At 39.1% G+C, this 22419-nt stretch overlaps 1 protein-coding gene across 1 annotated transcript in view; it reads right to left on the bottom strand.

Moving 5' to 3' along the window:
* dner (delta/notch-like EGF repeat containing) overlaps positions 1 to 21897 on the bottom strand; it is a 67475-nt gene extending 45578 nt beyond the window's left edge. Inside the window, exon 1 of the mRNA XM_062419909.1 lies at positions 21610 to 21897. Coding sequence (XP_062275893.1) covers positions 21610 to 21897 — 288 coding nt within the window. The remainder of the gene's footprint in view (positions 1 to 21609) is intronic.
* Positions 21898 to 22419: the final 522 nt, after the last annotated feature.

The following is a 22419-nucleotide window of genomic DNA, read 5'->3' as shown; positions in this document are numbered from 1 at the left end:
TTGGGCCTTGTTTCACAGGATAGGGGTATTTATGTGGGGAATTATTAGCAAACCTGGCATAAAAAATACTTTATTTACCAACGTTACAGGAGATATACATCAGATTATATCCCTCTATATAACACATCCTGGATGTTACTTGTCCCATCTATGTGCTGTTGTTTCTTCTTTAACTATGGTAAGAAAATGTAGTAAATGATGTAAATAACGCGGGAGATACGGTATAAAGCTGTCTTCCAAATTACTCTTAAAATCGCAATAAACTGCATCTACATGTATCACTGATGTAGAATATATTATATAATTTGTCCTCCAGAATTTATTAGCAACAATGCTAACGATTCATAAGATAAACTACTTATCCACCCTAACTTTGGCTTTAATTAGCATTTGGCCTCAACCACTATCTAAATACTGCCAATCTTATTATCACACTTATAACAGTACTACTAATACACATGCCACCTGTATTTACATAGCAATAAACATTGTTTCCCCTTACTGAAGATAACTTACCGTCGGGCAACAGGTGCGATGTTTCCGCCATCTTGATCAGCAATTGCTGTTACTATGGTTACTACAGCAATGCGCGTCCATGCACCAAAGGAGGGTGGGTTTGTTTTGGTGTTCTGTTCAAATATGAACCTTTCTCCAACATCGAGAGGGCGGCAGTGGATAAACCTGAGAGCGATGCTCTAAGAAGTACAGCGAACACACTCACAAGGAGACAGACAGTGATAATGTGATTGGTCAACTCTATTGGCTGGAGAGTTTTGACAGATCTGAGAGCAGCAGAGAAAAGATCCGAGAGTTTCACGAGCCCACACAAGCAACCCCGAGCGCGAGCAGCAATGTATCTGAGTGCAAGCACACAGTTTGAGCACGAGCACAGCAAATTTAAGCACGAGCAGAGGTTATTTGAGTGCGAGGACAGAGTTTTGAGAGACAATATTACAAAATCAGAACGTGAAATCAATAAATAATGCTCTCAAATTGATATAATACGCTCTTGAATTAAGATAGAGGGGGAAAACATAGATCGCCAGAAGTATTTCCTCATCTTGAAAAATGAGCATTGTGTATCTTCATTAAAATAAAAGTGATCCAACTTACTGACAGCCCAAAAATCCAAAATCACAGTCGCAGACAGTTATGCTGCGACACTGGGTGAGTGTATGTTTTTATGTGAACCATATATCACGAATACGTCACGTTACAATGAAGTTAAAGCAATAACACCACAGGGCCGACGGCTGTTTTTCTGTATTTTCTCACTGCTGCCTTCTCCAAAGCATTAAATCAGATGCAGACTCTGCTGTGCGACACAGAAGACTTAATGATTTGGATGGGCGCCCTCCTCCCGGCTTTTAAGCTGCCTCTCTGTATGACATGCTGTTTCATCATTACTTCCTGCATAAAAAGTTACTACCCCACTGCGATACTGCTTCATGAAGAGCGTTATTATAGGCCTATGTTACGGTAAATTTAGTGTAACAGGTTTAGATGTAGATAGTTTGTGAATCCAGAGAGGGGGAAAGAAAGTATAAATAAATGGTTTCACCTGGGTAAAAAAACATAATGCAACATTAATTGTGTGTTTCTCTTTCAGGCCACAGCTGGTGGAGATGGATGTTCTTCTGCGTGGTGATCTGCGAGCTCACTGTTCACTCTGACCTACATACACAGAAGGTTCCTTTCAAAACAAGATATCCAGCGTATGAAAAAAACGGTGATACCTGCTGCTGACTGGATTAAACAGGAGCTGACTTGAAAGCAAAACAGTTTCTGGTGCTGAATCAAAGACATGAGAAGTCTTGAAGGCTTCTCAAATACTGAGCGGTGATTTCCAGGTCACATCTTATTGTTTTAAAATAGGTATGAGGCAAATGTTAGAATCGCTAAAATACCAATTTGCTTCACACCGGGCTATAAATAAGTCTAGAGCCAGTCCAGCTGCAACAGGGAAGTAATCACGCTGCAAGTGGAACATCCTGTTCCCATTGTCACCTAAAATCTGATGTACATCATCACCATTCATTGTACTTGCCTCTCAGGAAGTGAGGTGACAGCAGGATGGCTATTGTAAACATGAATAATTCTGTTTAAAAAATGTTTTACAAAGGAGCAATTTTGAAAACCTGTCATGACTCCTGTCAACCACACTGTCTGTGCAATGTGGACCACATGATTTGTTATTTTTCCTTTCTGAATAAAAAAAAAAAAAGCAGCTGACATTTTGTGACACTTTCCACCTGTTGATCTCTTGACACTGCTTGTCAATACATTGTTCTGTCGCCATGGAGACCCTCGAGGAGAAATGGGCACGTGAAAATGAAAACTGGGCCTCACAGTAGGAGATGACACTGGACATGTATCATCACTCTCCTCCCACCGGCTTTGCCCCTGTTTTTTAGAAAGTGCAACAGCGAAGATGAAGCTTTTCATCCCATTTGAGCATCTGACTGTGATTTACAACACCGGCTACAGAACATGCTCCAACGACGACGGACGCAGAGAGATGGATGACAGGAAACATGATCTGAACGGACAATCAAAATTGTTTGATTCTGGGGATTTTTTTTTTCCTGAATGCAGTTGTGTGCGTTTAACTTTATAACAGAACTGAAGCAGACCATAGAAATAAATGTTAATAATGTTCATTTTCAACAAATCCCAGGACAAGAACAAAACTAACAGTCAAGCCCAATATTTTTCTTCTTAAGATGTAAATCTTTCAAGAACAGGTCACAAATATAATTAAATTGTTTTAAAAGTGAAATGATTTCCTAAAACATCGGAACAGTGATGATCTAAGCAAACGTTGCTCAAACAGCAGTAAACTCTAAATTTGTTGGGGACTATTTTTTGTGGCGGATTAAAACACTATTGAGTATTTACAGGAGCAGAACAGTGTGTGTGGGACTGATTTAAATAAACCAGTGTCCATGAGTTCATGATCATAAAGGAACATGTCACCCAGAGGAAAAGTGTTTCATGGTTTTTGGACAATAATATGGGTCTAATGGCACAGAAGGGAAAACTGGATTTTCAGACGGAGGCTGTGAGAACGTTTTATTTTCTCATGACTTTTTATCACTACATGTGTTGTAATGCAGATCCAGATGTGTGTTACAGTTCTCTTAACATTTTATGACTAAAATAACACATTTCAAGTATTGTGCAATCTTTCTAGCTGTTTCCCTGCCAATAATGCTCCCACACTGCCAATCAACCAGTAGGACACAAGTTGGAAAGAGCAAGGATGTGTTTTGTGATTTTTGCCTTTATTTGATAGCAGACTTGTTCATATAGAGGAAGACAGGAAACAATGGGAGAGAGGGAGTATGACATGCAATAGGCATCCTCAGCCATATTCCAGTCATGGACGTTGTGGTTTCGTGGTACGCCTTAACCATTCATTTCTTTTGATGAAAACAGTGGAGTCGTGATTTTGTCTTACAGTAATAGGCTATCCATATAACAGAGATAGTAGAGAAACGTTTTTGCTCCTCTTGTTGGATATCTTGGTGTATATTAAAGCCTTATCCCTGCCTCCTCTCTCCAAACTCTTACCTGCTTATTTTACTCTACAACAAAAACAAGTGTTGTTAAAAGTAGTTAAAGACTCAGCGTCTTTATGCCTGGTTCAATATGTTGATTGTTCAGTCCTCTCACTTAAGTTCAATATTATCAAAAGCAAGTGGTATTGAATGTACCGCACAAAAGGTAACATACAAATGACTTTAGAAAGCTTCATATAATTTGGTGAAATGTTGTTAACATAAACTAAAAAGCCAAAGAAGTGCAGTCTCATAAATGTGTAAAAATCCCACTGACAAGCAGTGATCAACGGCTGATCAATGAGGTTTGATGTGATCAGAGTGGAGCTGCTGGAGGTGGATGAAGCAGCAGGAGTTGAAGCTCCAGACAGGATCAATTCCTTCCAGCAGAGAGCTCGGCTCTCCCCCGCGGCTGTAAATCAAATCTAACACACATCACTGTTTACCAGTTACCCAACAGCAGATATATTGTTTAAAATCCCATCATATACATAAACATCTGCTGTGATAAACACCTGTTTATACAAAAGCTGAAAGACCAGTAGGGTTCACATAATTCCTTAAAGAATAATTTCTCCTTTAACAACATGAATCATCTGCAGAGCCTTCTGTTTTAGTGTTGGGATTATATAATTTATATTATTAGAAAACGTGTGACATAATGCCACAGATGCTGTGTAAAGACCAGTTCCTTGTTCACTTCAATGTCAGTACAAAATCCAAACAGAGAACTTTGATGTACTGCAGTTTTCACCATCATTTCAACAGACTTTAATTGGACCTTTGGAGACATTGACATGGATTTATGTGAAATGTATTATGTAAATTTCCAAAGCAGCTTACAGTACATTGTTCATTGTAAAAGTACAATCTGTAGTGTATGCTCATTAAATGTAATGAGTAAATACCAATATGCTAATAACTGTTATTTTTGAATATTTTGTGTTTTTGTTGCTGCCCTGAGAGACAAGTGAGAAGAAAAAAAAAATCAGGTGATCCGTTTTCTAAGTCTGATCTAAACTGCTTTCGCTCCTTTGTTTATGTCTTAAGAACAAGGGAAAACATTTTTTTATTTTTTTATTTAACATTTTTTTTGTGTTTGTGTGTGTTGTTGTAATAATAATTTCAGCCACAGGTGCATCATTACCCATATTCTTAACAGGACTATATGCTAAATAAGTATTAATTATTAATTTATATACATATATATATATATATATATATATATATATATATATATATTGTGTGTTAGCTAGTTATGTAACATTACTGTCAAGTTTTTCTTTTGGCTAGAAATGGATTTCATCTGTGCTAATCTGCTGTTAACGTTAGCTATGCTGATATTAGCCCATTAGCTATTGGGGTAAATATTGTTCATGACTAACAAACAGCTAAGGTAACTTAACTGCATAGCTAACATTAGTTTACTGTAACGTTAGTCATGGTAATGGGGACAGTTCATCCCTTAGGAGTGGGATGTTTTATTACCCTATTCCTTATTTTTATGGGGACACCCTGTAACCCCCCTCAAGGTCCTCTGGGGGTCCCCAGACCCCACTTTGAGAACCACTGATTTAGACCATTCAAAATCACCCTTAAGGCCGGTCAGCTCATTTTTGTTGGTTTAATATTCCAGATGTATGTCCAACATTTGACTTTTCCATCCTAGTGCAGTGAGAATTATACTTTCTTTTTGTTTTTTGTTTTTTTACTTTTAGATCGTTCCTTTTGTTTGCCATGATTTTTACTATATGATTATTGCAGTAGAGCCATTTCATTTAAATGAATCATATCTCTTGATAAAATCTATAGAAAAAATACAGTCTGTCCACTGGTGGCCAAGTACCTGAAACTGATCAAATGACGGCATGAAGGGTTTCCAGAGGTGTACCTATATTTTTGGAGAATAGAATCAGGTGTTTACACAACCTGAATAATGTCACTGTATGTTATCTCTTGTAGACAAAATATTACATAATTAAACCAAAGTCTGTTTAATGACATCAGTTCTGTATCAGTAATGCCAGCCAGGAAATAACCTTAGGTTTAATGACCCCTATCATCAGTATCTACATTTTGTTACAAAGACATTTCTTTGATAGAAAAATGTTTCCATTCAGTTCAGTTTGTATGCGTGCACCACCCAGTAGTTTATAATAATAATAATAATAATAATAATACATTTTATTTGCATAGCGCTTTTCTTAGTAGTCAAAGACGCTTTACAGAAGCACGGGTAAAAAACACAGTGAACAATGAATTAAAATAAATATAAAAACAATAAAGTACACGTAAAATGATTATGCCACAATGTCTCTGGTTACCATGTACTCAGCTGATTTTAGAGAAGATTAAGATACAAATACATTGTCTATTTACTGCTCCAGTGTTGCTATGGGAGATTAACATTGGCTAATCTATGCTAGCAAGTGATCAATAAATTGTCACAGTTGATGTTGAAAGTTTTTTAAATTAATTTAGCTAATTAATTAAAATTTACTAAATTGTAGCAAACTACTTTCGTAACTTAGTTGTGGACTAAACAGCTGATATTATTTACAACTACTGGTAACTGAATGATGGTCTAATATGAATAACCTGAGCAGATTATGTAGTCTCTTCAAGGAAGCAGATTGGCTATCCTGTTGATATCTACGATCAGATTAGCACAGATTAAAATACATTTCTAGCCAAAAGAAAGACAGGCCAGTGTGTTACATAACTTGCTAACACACAATTCATGTACCTTGTGTTTAGAGTGCATAGAGAAATTAAAACTCACCTGGAAGAAAACATGAATGCTTTTAGTCCTGTTTAGAATATGGCATAGTGGTGCACTTCAGCCTCTTGTGGCCAAAAGGAGGATAACAACAACAAAGATTAAAAAAAAAAAAATTATTATTATTTTTTATCCTGTTCTTAAGTCATAAACACAGGAGACATTTTAAATCAGACTTGGAAAATGAATCACCCAATTTTTTTTTTCTCACTTGTCTTTCAGGCCTTCTGTGTTACTCCCGCCTTCTACTACGACCATTATTGCTTTTAACAAAACCCATTTTCCTGTGAACTTTCTTTAAATTGTAGTGTCTGTATGGGTTGTCTGATGAATAAATTTGCAGCACAATCCCCCAACAGACAGCCACATTTTCCACAGCGTCTGTCCTATCAACTCGCAGACAGGCCCAGCTGTTAATACGAGCTAATCTGTGTGTCTGACGGCGAGACTGGTGACTGTGCCCCGCTCCTCTCTCTGTCGGAGGTACTCTACTGGTCCTGAAGGGATTTTTGGGATTAAACTGGCATTTATTGTCTACAGCTAAGAGAAGATGTTCAGGACACACACCAGTACACACACACATGCTACAGAGTGCTGGCTTGTCTCCCAGTTGGCTTCATTAAATAACATATTGTCAGATCAACTTAACTTGTGTGTGTCTGAGGGGGAGACAGCGAGAGGCAGTTCTGCATATGTTTCTTAATATCTTGTGGTAGCGAGGGCAACAAAGCAGAGGATGATACACACACACCAACTCTGCTGTCAGTACCTCCTCTGCACACTAAAATGCTCTGCACAGTTCAGAGCTTGTCTCAGTGAGTTAGGCCCCCCACCCAAAAGATTTTTTTTTGTTTGTGTGTTATTCTGATGAGACATCCAGGTTCAAGTCTAAGGAGGGAGATCCAGAAAACTTGATGTTGTGTTCCAAAATGTCACTCATTGGTTTTCAATGAAAGTTGCTCACCTGTTGCATAAGCCAAAAAAGTTTTTCTGTGCTTAAAGCCCACAGAGCCTGCACATAAAACTTCTCTGAGCTGCCAGACTTACCACTGGCTCCCTGCACACTTCAATGGCATGAAAACAATTTAATGACATGGCACTTTGAGTGGATATAATGGCTCAGATTTGAGCCTTGTCAGAACGTGTTTGAAGCACTCAGAAAAATGTATTAATTATTTAACAGATTTTTTTTAGTCTTCTGTGGTTTTTCAGAGGACGAAAGGTTAGAAATCAGAGGGGGTGGTCGATAATTTGATTAAACTGCCACTTTATTGCACTTCATTATTTAGTCTAATATATCCATTTCTGTTTCAGCGGGGTGTCATTTAGTTTAGTTTTTTTCCCCCATTAATCTATCAGTGCGTGACGTTATTCCTCCCACCAATGTTATTATAAATCAGCATAGAAACAGTGGAAATTGTTGCCAGCGTTCGACAGTAAAACAGTAGTTTGTACTGTGCACAGTAATATGATTATTTTTTATTAGTAACAAGAAGTGTAAGTAATTACAATTTGAAATTCAGTAATTATATTACTTTTGTATATTATTAAAATACAAAAAAATATTCTCTATTTAAAAAACTGCAGTCTAAGGCAAAGACATCTAAAGCATACACAGTAAATGTTTTGTTTACTCAAAAAAAAGTTGAGAAACTGATTATCTCACTTTTTACCAGGCAAAACAAAAAAAGCAATGAGCTTCGGATCCCATTCTGACATATGTAATCGAGTTCTTCGAGAACTTTTGGGAACTGTCGGCCCCCTGTCCATAGCCCTTTGTACTCCTGAACCAGGACCATTTAGGGTAGAAGGGTCAGGAAAGGTCGAAAGGCAACAATGTGAAGTCAAAGGGGGCCTAGTGCCCAATGTTTTTCCAAGGCCTGTTCAGCCATACAGTTATCGACTTGCAACTACTGCAACTTACAACCTCGGCATCTCGCCAATGCTGTGCGTCCATTTTTGTCACTATTGGACCCACAGGAAGTGGCCCAAAATTGACCCTCAATTTCAGAAGGTCAGTCACTCAGAAAGCTAGCTCCATGACACCAGAACTCACAGAAGCTTTATAATCTGGCTTTCCTGGGCTCCCCCTCAGCTCACAAAAACTCAGACAACTTCAATAATCAGGCTTCAGACTACAAACCTCAGTTCAATTCAAAAAGTTATCATTTAAATTCGGTACAGAGAGAGAGAGAGCGAGAGCAAGAAAAAGGCAGACATGTAGTCAAGTCCACATAATTATAATGCCCAAGACAGCTACTGTTATGCCCACATTTTATTATTATTATTATTATTACCTATTTTAGGCTAAAATGATATATATGAATTATACCAGTCCCACACGTCTTCCTGATTATATCATCTGCATGTCACCTACTGTCAGTACATGAAATTTCATACTTTTAGGCACTATAGGCCCCCAACTCTTAATTGTATAATCACTGCTGAACTACCACCACTGGTGGTCGGTATCAAAAACAAACACCGGTGGCTGCAATCAAGAGGGAGAAGACTAAGGAGGCACAAAACATGTAGAAAAAGAAAGAATATAATTATAAACACAACTCATCTGCCCAACCGCCCCAACTGGTGGTGACACACCCACACACACATCGGTGGGTCAAACTGAGAAAGGGGAGAGGGGGGGGCGTGTGGCAGAGTCCTGTACCAAGAGTCTGGTAAAACAAGCTTCAGTTGTAAACAGGGTTTGTTTTTTTAAATACGTGAAAACCTCTGATATGTTCAATAACAATTCTACATTGTAACATTTGAAAGGAATTAATGTTCACACAGATATTATATTGGATTGTATTAAATCTTATTTTTTTATCTGATTGTAAAATGTGAGGGTGAAAAACAACACCTGAGACTCCACTATCTCACTGACGGCAGGCTCAAAGTAAGTCAGTTCCCTCCTCCTCAGCTATTCCCAATATTTACAGGAAAAGGAGACCAAACTGTGTTCCAACTGATATTTTAAGTCATCCAAGTTTTCTTCTTTGTTAAAATTATTTCCCTCATCTTCACTCTCTGGGCTGTCATTTATCAGGAACACTCTCCTCTGTGCTTTCATCTCCATCATTAGTTTCTCTTTAAATGAAATGGTCACTGTGATGCATCGGATGTATCTTACTTTTATGCATGTTAAAAGTTGGGTTGACATTAGCATCAAAGGAGCAGTCTTGGAAGGGACGTTGAACTTTGTGATTAGCCTTAAAATGTTTATACAAATGGGGAAAAAATAATCTTCCTCTGTGCATGACTCACCACAAAGTCACAAAGGTGGCACTGGTAAGATATGTGAGTTTGTGCCAGCCTACTTGATTCACCAATATTTAGTTGTGAGCAGTTTTGAGATAAATGCACTTTCAATGCATTAAAAGATTTCAAAGAGCACAGCCAGTCTGAATGGAGGCATGGTACAGGCACAATGTGGGAGTGTGTTCCAGGACATAGACGATAATGCTTGAAAAGTTGTTTTCTCTTTGCAGAATAAAATATGCAGAACTGACATTTCCACTGCATGGTATCACAACATCCAGGCAAATCTGCAACAAACAGCTAAAAACATCATTATGTACAAACATTCAGATTGTAATACTAAAATATAAAGATCTTCCTATGTCTGTCCATCTCTAGTTTTAACTGTATTTAAATGTTAAATGACTTCCACAACACTCGTGCTGACACATACAATTATTATGATATTTAATTTGACAGTAGACTAAAAAATCAAGGTTGTGGAATTGTCTATTAAAATGTTCTTGCCACCAGGTCTTTTACCTGGTTAAACCTTCCTGTATGCACAAGAAACAGGTGTAAACTTAACTAACTAAAATATTTCTAATCATTTCTGGAGTAACAGATGCAATCAGGAACTGACCTGATTGAATCCTAATCCATTCAAATATCTGATCAAATATGTATCAAATATAAATATTAAATCAATTTTCACTTAGATTCCTGCATCAAGTGGGACTGGGCGATATGGACAAAATAAAATATCACAATGCCAAAGATATCCAAAATCTAATACTCATATCACAACTTTGCTGTAATATTAATATATTGCCCAGCCCTATTTCAAAGTAACTTTGGTTATGAAGGTACAAGTCTAAAATTTCTAAGGGAAATTCTTGCACAAAAGATATTTGCAGACTGGTTGCAAAGATCACTTCAACCAGACAGTAACTAGGACTTTCTTAGTTAATTTAACTTATCTGTTCGATGTCTCACCAAACTCTGATATGCTAGATTATTTTGTACACTGCTCTTGGTTAATAAAAGAGTGTCAGAGCAAAATGCAACATGAACAACATGATTGGCTTTTCTTAAAATGCAGAAAAGCTATGCTAAACCCTAATTAACACATTAATAAAAACTTCATTTTTATATTAGCATTACTACTATTATTCTAACTTACTGATGATAATCATTTACTTTTCTAATGAGTTTCAACTTGGTGACTAGCATTATTCACTAGGGCAAAAACAAGCTTGTTCATTGCTAAAAACTAGTGTTAGCTCATTAGCTGTGGTCATCTCATGGCAATAAGTGAATGTTAATGCAAACCACAATAACCAGACATGAGCAGGTTTGATTAACCAAATTAGTTTCTTTGTGGCTATGTGTTAGCTAGCTAAGTTACATTAGCTTTGGCTAACAGGGCAAAACAAAAAAAATGAATTCAGGATAAACAAAATGAACAACGAGAAAGTTAAACATAAAAAGGAGTTTACCTTAATGTTCAATGAGAATATCTTCTTTCTGCCACATCACTTCAGGCTACTGCACCTTTAACGAAGTCCCCACACCTGTCTGGCTGGTACAGGTGCAAAGCGCGTGCATTGGAGGGAGCGGACACACACACGTGTGCGTGCACCAATTTCAGGTTACACTATTAGGGTAACTTTCTATGGTAATGTCACTTCAGTAGACTAACAATAGTTGTGTAAACTAGTGTGATGCAACATCACACTAGTTTTCTAAACACTATAGCCTACAAAACAAGTTAACTATTTTTGTTAAAATCTATTACATTTATTTGTTGTTGTTAATGCCAGTTTGATTAAAATAAAAAAAATACATATTTTGGCATATAGTTCAGTTAAAGGCATTCACCTTTAACTGAACTATGTTTTTAAGCATTATGTGTGGATGAATAGTGTTAAAAGCAGAACTAAAGTCAATTAAAAGAAGTCTATCCAACAGGACTTTCTAAGTGCTACAAAACAAGATGCATCATTGTGGAAATTGCAGCATTTGTGCTGCAATTTCTTATGTAAGCAAATTCTGATCTAGGGGTGGCTACACTGCCCTGTGTATTTCACCTGTCGGCTTTCTAAGGATTTCATGACATTGGGAGTTAAAGCCACTGACCTGTGATCATTATTTTCCCAAGGAGAAAATGGAATCTGTCCACTCTGTCAGATATCAGGTAAGACTTTTTGAGATCGCTAATTATAATATTTATTATAATATTTTTCTTTCCAGAGCTCTGGCACTTTGTGTTTTATGGAAAGCTGAAAGATTCTATGCCAGGCTGGTTGAAGTTCCTCAGGGAACATCTTTAAAAGAAATGGAGATATGCCACATTGTCCCATCACTTTGTTAGAAATGAAAGTTTTAAGAACTTTAGTAACAGGATCTATGAAAAATCTGTTGTCACAAACACCACACATTACTCCATCTAAAACTACAACTACAGCCACCAAGTGAGGAGAAATGTGACTCCAAGTACCTCCAAAGCTCTCTATTTACAGGTTGTGCCATCATACCTGGCTTGTTATAGTTACCTGTTGATAAAGCTGCATTCATAGAATTAGCTGGTTTGGTTCAACGTTAGAGACTACGGGAAGAGAGCATGGCAGCTTCACTGAGAGGTGAGAGGACAAGACTTCATGCAGTCACTGGACATAACATTTAGATGGCTGTTGATGGTCATAAAATACCTCCACCCTGTATACTGCTGGTTGCTCTCAGTTTCTTCTACACATGTTAACACAGAAAATGTTACATTTGGATGTGGATGTTTTGAAATGATTGAAAATGCACCTTTGATGTAGCTGAGTAACTAAAGAGTTGTTATAGAAAGTTGAAAAAGACGGTGTATTCAATCTTTGATTGCATTAATTGTTTGTGGCCATTTTTGTTGCAGTTTTTCAGGACTGTAGCTTTAAATTGCAGAACAAATCAGAGATATGTGAGGCATCAGAGGAGGGTAATAAGGAAATGGGGTCCAAAGCAGAATATCACAAAGGGAATCGAACATGCTAAAGGTTGCCCTGACATGTAGGCTACCTGTGTATCAGCAGTATATGAACACACACACACATAACAGTGCCAGTGTGTTCGCATACACACACAGATACGCAAGTGAAACACAAAATTTACTAAACACACACACACCTCCTTCCTGCCACATACTGCAACAACACCAAGACTAATCATTAGGAGCAACAGTGTAATGATGGTTTCAGAGCAGAGGGTTATTATAGAGGTGAATTACTGCTGAGTAAGAGTGCTTTGCCCTTTCTTACGTTATGCTGTGAATGGTGACACGACTCACTGTTACATTAAAGATATAAATAGCAACGAGGGCAGACAAAAAGCAATAAAAAAACACCTAAACTAAACCACAGGGAGAGATGTAATGACTTATTTTCTATCCAGGACAGAGGAGGGACGTTTCACCTGCAGACTCGAGTAAAATGAAAGAGCCAATGACACGGAGATGAGAGCTCTGTTCATGATGAGCTGTGGCGATAAAAAAATGAAATATGGGCTGGAGATATGTGAGCAGTCAGGAGTGCTTGAAAAATGGTCAACGGCAGCGGCTGATTAGACTGTATTTAAGGAAATCAACAACAAAGAAGCAAGGATGAAAAACTGCTACCTTAAATCTACGGAGATTACACGCTACAGCCTGAAATCTGCAATGACACAGTTAGTTGCTTTAGCTGTCCATGTTTTTTTATGTGAGAGTTATTTTTTATTTTATTAAATTGTGGTGATGTGTTTGTGATGAAATGTGGTGTCTACTATAGGAAGTTTTATTTCAGAAAGACATTATTTTATTTGTCCATCGAGTTAAAAATAGATCTATGTTAATTGTCAGTCTGATCTTAATTTATATATTGATAAAGATTTTTCTTTCCATGATCTGTTATTTTCCCCATGAACTTTTATTATAGATACAATTAAGGCCAGTGAGAGTCTGCCTGTCTGCAAGAAACACATTTTAAGCACATTTGTATTTCATATAATTTATTACATGTGAGGCTGAAAATTCCTGAGCATCTGGTTTGATAAGAGTTAACCATTTCCATTTTCACTGAAATATTTAGCATAATAAATAATTTCCAGTGTTTAAAAGAAACCCTAATCATAAATAATGACTCCACAATTATAATATAAATAAATAGAGACAGATAATAAATTATATAAATACATTCTGCCAGTAGAAACGATTCATGTGTCTCTGAGCAGGACATAGTATAAATACAGAATGCAGGTTTTTATTCATATGCAGGAGTTTGTCAAAAAGGTAACAGGCTGCAGAGAGAAATCACTGCTGCTCTGGCAGTGATAATTGTGCAGCTTCATTAGTATTAGGATATTGCACATGTGTGCAGACACCAACTACATCAAACGTTTCCACAGATGACAGTGTCAGAAACGGATTTCACTTCACATGATGCTTCAGAAGAAACTTGTCTCACTTCTCTAAAACCATTTCCTCATTTCCTCTCTCCTGGATCTTTTCCTTGCGTCTCTGCATGTATTTTTAGTGGGAGGAACTTAGACGGAAAAGAGGAAAGTGAAAGAAACATGGATATAATTAAGGGAACTGAGATTCACTCCATTAGTTGTTGAAATATTTTCAGTCTGGAGTCTGGACCAAAGTGGTGAACCAACCAGCTGACCAACATAGCGGCATGGCCACCCCTAAAGCTAAATGTTTTTTTCACTAAATCGTCACCAAAAATCCTGGAAAAGAAGGCAAGATAGATTTTCAATTAGAGTTGATTTAGATTTTTTTCCCCCCAGTAATACTAAATGCTTCTGTCAGTAAATTAGAAGTTCTGCACTGATGGTCTGAAGATTTCAGACCATCAGTCTGACCATTTTTTTCTTCCTCCTTCTTCCTTCCTCCTACAGACATACAGTTGTTTACATGGCACAATAATAAAAATGTCTTTGATTCATTTATTCCAAATTGCAAATGCATTTGAAAACTAACCTGTTCAAATAAATCAAATGAAAATAAATCCAATAAATGATCGTTAACTGACTGTAGAAATCGATATGTAGAGCGTTAAGTACTAGTGCTGTCCACTACAGACCATCTCCTGTATCATCCATATGTATAAGTCCTCACTAAACCATCATGCCGCCACCTACTCCCGCACTTCCCACAGATCAAAAGGCCAGGTGATGTCTGATATGGAAATGACCAAAGTGATTGGCCACAAGCCCTCCTGTTCAAAGGCAGCACGGTCCACATCGTAACATCTAAGGACTTCAACATGAATAGCAGTGAAAGCTCAGTGATTATAGCTCAAAGCCATCTCTTTTTTTTGCTGATGCGTAGCCACGATATCAGAGGTATAGGCTTGGTTATAAGCAGCCTGTTACCAAAGAAACATCGCCTGCTTTCATCACACCATCTGTAATTGATTACCTGAGAATGCATGTTTCCATGTGCAAATCATGCTTGGTTTGCTACAGTTTACCATCGATTTACACATTAACTGTAAAAAAAAAAACTACAACAATTCACTTTAAAATATTTTTTTTGTAAAAAGTTTGACGTCTTTTTACTTTTGACACTTCATGAGCTTTTTCTTCCGCCACCCCTCAGGCTAAAATCTCAGTTTTGCTTACAAGATATCTTTTAGAATCTAAGAGGCACATTTTCTATGAAATTTGCTGAGCACATTCTTGCTCCGGAGGAGATGAACAGTTTGGAATTTAATGAACATCCTTCCCTTCATCTCCACACTCATACAAAATGCTCCACAATACATGTCTGAAATTCCTTTATATTAAGAAAGAGAAGAATGAGACCAATGAAAGGAGGCATTAAAAATGAGTAAGAATACAATAAAAGAGAAAAAGTAATTACAGATCCTTTCACAGGATGGTCTGTTTTCAACAAGACAGTTCATCGTCAGATACATTGTGTGATATTTTGACACAATGTGGTTCATGTCATCTATAGTGTTGCATTCAGTTCACTCTTGTTATTTTTTTAAACTTTTGTCTTGATTGTAAAACGCCATTTTTGAAGACCATACATAATCCTTGTTAAACTGGCTTTGCACTGGTCATCTCTCAGAGGAATGATGGGAATCCTGCAGAGGGTTTGACAGTTACAACAAAGATCAGATGACTTTTGTATTTTATTATCAACGACTTCTGGTGGTTCCGACTGACAGATAATGATTTTCTGCTGTATTCGTGTCCAAAAACAGTGTGATGACAGAATGAAATGGTAAATTAGAGGAAGGTTGTTGATGATATCTGGCCAACCATAAGCATTACTTACAGTGGGGGGGGCTTTAATTTTACTGTATTGTAGAACTACTGCAAACATTAGTATTAGTAGTAGTAATTTATTTCAGGCCTTATTAACAATTTTCCTAAAAGAATGAATAAATAAATAAAATTAAGCCATTAAAAGAAGAAAACAAAAAAAAAACTGAAATGTCTTCAGAAGTTTTACTCTTAACCATAATTATTATAAACGTACTTAGATTCAGTCAGCAGCTGGTTGAAGTCTGTTCAGAAAAAGTGACTTCAACCAAAAAATAAATGAATTCAGGTTTTTTGAAAAAACATTCAGGGCTGCAGCCCCAGGAGCTAACCCCTAGTTTCGCCCCTGATAGCAAGTGAAAGAGCTGATATTGGCTTTTGGGGAACACCAGCTCAGGCCATATGGATGATCGTCTGAACAAACGACACCACTGACAGCTGCGTTCAACCAAAGTGCTTCAGCAAATAGAGCAATAAAAGAGGGCCAGACTATATATACACACACAGATATTTTATGTAAGTACATTCCTCATAGCTTCTACCTCTCCTCTGACTAACAAGCCAGGGATATCAAAGAGACCAAAAACTGGTGATGAGCTTTGAACTCTGCTTAATTGGATGCAGCTCAGGCTGTATCTGTAGCAGCAGAGTGAATGGCCCTGGGAGACAAGAGCTGACCACCACACACACACACACGCGCGCACACACACACACACACGCGCGCGCGCGCACACACACACACACACACACACACACACACACACACACACACACACACACACACACACACACACACACACACACACACACACACACACACACACACACACACTCAAACTCAAACTCTCTCTTTTTCGCAATAACGATGAAACAGCTTCAGGACTTGGCTTTGTTTGCTTTCACTCAGTCTGTCAACTTGTGCGTGGGAAGGTTGTCACTTCCAGCCTAACAGGAAAAGAAAATATATCTTCTGTCATTACCGAACAAGTGTCAGTTACTGCTCGACACTTTTTTAAACCAGCTGGATTGCAAGTGAATGGCTGTCGGGTGTATGTAGCGAGTTTCACGCTGCATTCTCATCTAATTAACATCTAATTAACATCTTCAGTCTACTGCTGAGTCTTGTGAAAAAGAAAAAAAAATCTGCCAAATCTGAGATCATTTAACTTGTTTCCGTTGCATATTAAGTGTTGATTGAGGTGCAGCTTCCCTTGAGACTGCAGGAGTGGTGCATCTTATGTCAGCATACCGTTACTTTTTTAAAAGTAAAGGTATGTCTCATAGTCTGTAAAAACATGTGAAACCACAACAGACACAGATCTCTTCATCCGTTAAAAGTTTTTTCTTGCTTGAAATTAAATGGGAGTTCAGAGTCAACATCCGTCTTTTCATTTAAACAATAATCCTGCAGATGGTGGCACCAAGCAGCAACTGTCACAGCTTGAGGCTGAAGCCAATTCAAAAATAAAGTGCAGTGACACTAACGGCAACTAGATGCTGGCTCCTAATAGTCCTAGATGCCGACCATAAGCTGCAATTCTTCAAAACCAGCATCAATGCAAACCAACAGGTGATGTCACACCTCACTACATCCATCCTTATATACAGTTTATGGTTGGCACAGATACATTTCAGAAATATGGCAACACATAGAAAGAAATAGTCTGGTATTTTAGGAAATACTGTTATTCGCTTCTTGCTGTGAGTTAGTTGATAGGCTCAATACCAGCACTGTTTGAATGGTAAACATGAAGCTACAACCAGCAGGCTGTTAGTTTAGTTGCACACAAACAAATGAGACAAAGTTCTAATTAGAAAGGTTTAGAGGTGCTGGTAGTCGGATTTTGTTGCCTTAGTCTCAGGTAGAAAAGGTGGAAAATGCAAAAATCTCAGTAAGAAACTTGATGAAGAAGACTTAAAATGATACTTGTCAAACTTGTGAGTGGGAAGACACCTCTGGAGGCATCATGAGAGAAGGGAGGGTGATCTAAAAATCTTCATCACAAGGATCAGAAAGCTCAATCACAGCCATGACATGCTTCGTGCAAGCTCATTTTAATATGGCAGAACTATCTAAATGACTGCTGCTCCACTTCTGAGATATCACCTCTTGAAACACCTTCAGTTCCATGTCCCCTCTTATATAAAAACAGAATAAAAGATTTAGGCGAAATCTGCAAATTCTGGCATGATCCACTGCTTTCATATCGCAGAATGGCTGAGTAACCCAGCAACAGCTCCCCAGACTTGTTTCATGATGGATAGCTGTTTTTTGCGCTGTCAAAGCCCTATTGTGTTGTACAGCAAGTTACCAAACAGGACTTTCAATAATGAATAAACTAGAGGCTGAGGAGCTAATAACTCATAGAAAGGCCAGTGGCAGTGAATTCCAACAGGACAGCTTACAGGCTGCGACCCAGAAAAGGTGCTGGCCGATATAAAAAACTGGTGAGTTTAACAAGTAGAGTGGGTTGGTTTTCCCTTGGTGCCCTGTGCTGCAGTTTGCATTTGGCTGCTTTGAGTCCAACAGTATAAAACACAGCCAGGATTAGCAATTTAGCTGGATTATTAAAAAAGAAAAAGAAAAAAACAAGCTTGTGAAATATCCTCTGAAATCAACAGACATTACTGAGTTAAAAGATCCCCTTCAAATGATGGTACCGAAATCTGAAACCGTGTGTCCAAACATCATCATTCAGTGTAAAAATGCATTGAAAAGTTTATCTGAAGCTTATAAGGCTTCAGCAGTCTGAATTAGTCATATCAAGTGGATATCTGACACATTTACAGTCTTTTTAGCATCAAATTCCCTCTTTATGTTTCCCTGTTGAGCTGTGGTGGAAGTATAGTAACAAAAATAGGCACTAAAAAATGTTGAAAGATATCTACTTGATTTGACTCATTTGGGAGACTTCATAAGCTTCATATTAGATTCAGATAAAGCTTTAAATACATTTTTGCACAGAGGGAGGACTGTGGATTTTGTCCCCCATCATTTACATTATAATTGCATTAAGAAGGGATCCTCTAAGGGTCAGTATGAACATGAGGAATGATTATGACAAGCAGCGCCTCATGTCTGACACAGAATTCAAGATAAAAGAACAATGAGAGGGACAGAACAGCATTTTTTCACTGAGCTCCACAACCAGGACTTTACTCTCTTTAAGAAGACATCCATTGATGATCAGAGCACTTTTTACTCCCCTGTCTTCCCTTACATTGTTTTCTCCTCCTCTCCTATCTACTTTCTTTAATCTCTCCTCCTTCTCATTCACTGGACCATCTGTGTTGTGATGCATGCTGAGGGCAGGGGATGCAAACCAGGACTGTGCTCGTCCAATCAGGTCATTTACCAAATCTCAATTGACTGCTGCTCCAGTTTCCATGGAGAAGAAACAACCAGATAGAGGGGTGTGAGGCAAAAAATCAATAATTCCTCTCTGGCCCCGTGCCTGGCCTGAGCTCTGGCTCAAAAGAGGAATAAAGCTGGAGTGGATGCTGTTGTTTCAGGATTTCACATGCTGGAGGAATGATGGCTCTGTCATCCTGGCATAAAAAAGATAACTGTAAAATTTCCCTCTATGCATGTGTTGTCCAGCCAGAGCTCAGGCTGTGTGACAACACTGTCCTCTGTGGTTTGTGAGGAGCAGAGCACAGTGAAGCAGGCTGCAGAGGTAACAAACTGCAGCTTCCCCTGCTGCTTTCTATTCTGAGAGACTAAACCAGGACAGTCAAGGAGACGCTGCTCAGGTCCCTGGCTAAATGCTCCAATAAACGGCCCTGACTGCAGACTAGCAGCAGACTGTCTTATTTGCACCTTCCACCCTCAGATACACTCACATGCACACAGATAACTAAACACGTACTGCGTTCATACGCACGTGTGAACACAAGAGGAGGGGGGATATGGCTGCCACCTGTTGGTGATTCTGCTAAAGTTCACCCAGTCACCTTGCCGCTTTTCTCCGTGATGCTGCAGCAGACTCATTTATCCTCTCCGCTGCTGGCAGATGCTCTCTTTCACCCCAGTATGACTCAGAGGCCTGGCTGCCTATTGAGCTTAACACTGCTGAGGCTCAGACTCTGTCCGTTTATAATAAGCTCAAACGACTCTTATGCAGACCAGAAGAAGGGCAGGTTTACACACACATCAATAAACTGCTAAAGTAAAATAAAAGAGGGCTCCTTCAGGACTTTCAGTGTCCTTGACTATCAAAATGCTTAAAAAGCAATCAGTTGGAAGGAAAAAGGAGAGTAGTTACAGCGTAGGTCAACATCGGGGACATTTAAAAGAATGTGTATGTGGATTAGATCTATCAGACTTGACCCTCGTTGTCCTTATTTCAGTATAGTAAAGAGAAATCAGCTGCAAAATGTACATATTACAAATCATCAAACAAAAACATTATTGGTAAACCAAATATAGATGTAAAGAAAGCAGTGAGATTTAGCTGAAAGCTCAGTAAAAAACTAGTAAGTGGACGTTAAGTGTTGAGGTTCTTTTGTATTGTTGCATTAGGTGATCATTTAGAAATTAGATTCATGATATGAGAAGAAAAACTAATACTTCAATAATGTTATCATTTAAATTCATAGATAGGTAGTACTGCTGACGCACTCGCTGCCCCCAGACGGGGATTAATAACTTTGAGAATATGAGACATTGATGTTGTGGATCCTTCAGCAGGACACTTATGTTATTCATGTCCAGATGTTCTAGTTAATAAATGCAGCGTGGAGACTGCAGGTCCTTTGGCCTGATTGTCAGTATCCCAGATGTTAATACATTCCCCCGTCCTTGAATTTTTACGCACAGCCCAGAAATACATTTAACATCTTACAGGATCCAATACAAGTTTGCACACGAAACTAAATGGGTCCACAATACCAAGCAGCTTACACTGACACACAAACACACACACACACACACACACACACACACACACACACACACACACACACACACACACACACACACTGACAGTTTTCACTCACATCTCAGCACTGACACTCTTCCTTCCTGTTGCCACAGCAACGCAGCACTCGTCTCCTTTCCTCAGTGACAGCACATGCTCCCATTAAAAAAACACATCCCTTAACAGCAGAGAGCGAGAACCGTCATCAACAGCACACATGCAAATCACAACACACACACATACACACACACACACACACACACACACACACATACATACACACACACACACACACACACACACACACACACACACACACACACACACACACACACACACACACACACACACACACACACACAATGCCGGTCCAATACATCCAAGGTGGTCTAGGTTGATGTGAAGCAGTAGCAATATTACATACTAGAAATGATAATGGATTCCAATGACACCAGGCTTCCTATGATTCCTATCAAAAGTAAAAGCAAATACAACTCTTTATTCTCTGCTTTAGCAACAGATAAACTCAGATAACAGAAGGCTATGTTCTCCACATGACGCATTTCAGTCTGATGAAGCCAACAAACAAAATTAACACACACAAACGCCCACATACACATAAAAAACAGCTATTAACAGACTTGTTTTGGAACTTCAGCTAATTTTCAGCCCTCTACTCCATGCTCACTGTTACTTTCTGTGTTGAGTGAAATCTTCTCAAGCTGAGGAATAACATCACACACACACACACACTGCCCAGTATAGATCCAGTGTTCATACAGGTTGGTGAGGGTGAAACCAAAAGTACTCTCACCTCACAGTTGCGACCAGTGAAGCCCTGGCTGCACGTGCAGGTGTACTCCCAGGTGTCCTCTGGCCTGCCAGCAGAGGGGAGGGCCAGGCAGAGCCCACCGTTGAGGCAGGGTCGGCCTTCGCAGGGGTCCGGACGAGGTGTGGCCTGGGTTGGGATGGGCTCAGCCGGAGCCGGGGTGTCCGGGGCCAGCTGGAACGGGGAAGGGACGGCCCCGATGCTGCTGCTCAGGAGCAGGAGGAGGAGAGGTACCGGGGATGTGAAGCTTTGTATGACACGGCACACACTCATCCTGGTTTCCTCTTTTCTTTCCTTTTTGTCTATCTTCAGAGCTCACACAGCTGCTGGTGGTGCTGGCTGTGCTCAGCAGCAACTGAGGTGTGTGATCGAAGTGTATGTGCGTGTGTGAGGTAAGAGAGAGGAGGAGGAGGAGGCTGTTAGGATGTTGAGCCTAAGCTGTGCGCAGGCAGAATGACTGAGAGGCAACTGGCTGATGCTGTGGAGGCTGAGGGAGAGAAGGCAGGGATGTGGGAGGAGAACAGAGAAAGGGAGGGCTCTCTGTTGTCACTGTGACGATGATAGCTGACGACATTCACACACACTCCACCCCCTTCATACACACTCCCTCTCCCGGCCGCTCTCTCTCTCTCTCTCTCTCTCTCTCTCTCTCTCTCTCTCTCTCTCTCTCACACACACACACACACACACACACACACAGTGTAAACTAACGAAGGAGCTCTGCACCCTCCTCATTTAGAGTCTCATCATCCATAACCTCTCCTTGGAGCTAGGCTTCCAAGGAAGGGAGGGAGG

This window comes from Scomber scombrus, chromosome 5 (genome assembly GCF_963691925.1).
Source record: "Scomber scombrus chromosome 5, fScoSco1.1, whole genome shotgun sequence".
Taxonomy (NCBI): domain Eukaryota; kingdom Metazoa; phylum Chordata; class Actinopteri; order Scombriformes; family Scombridae; genus Scomber; species Scomber scombrus.
This window is presented reverse-complemented; position numbering and strand designations above follow the sequence as displayed.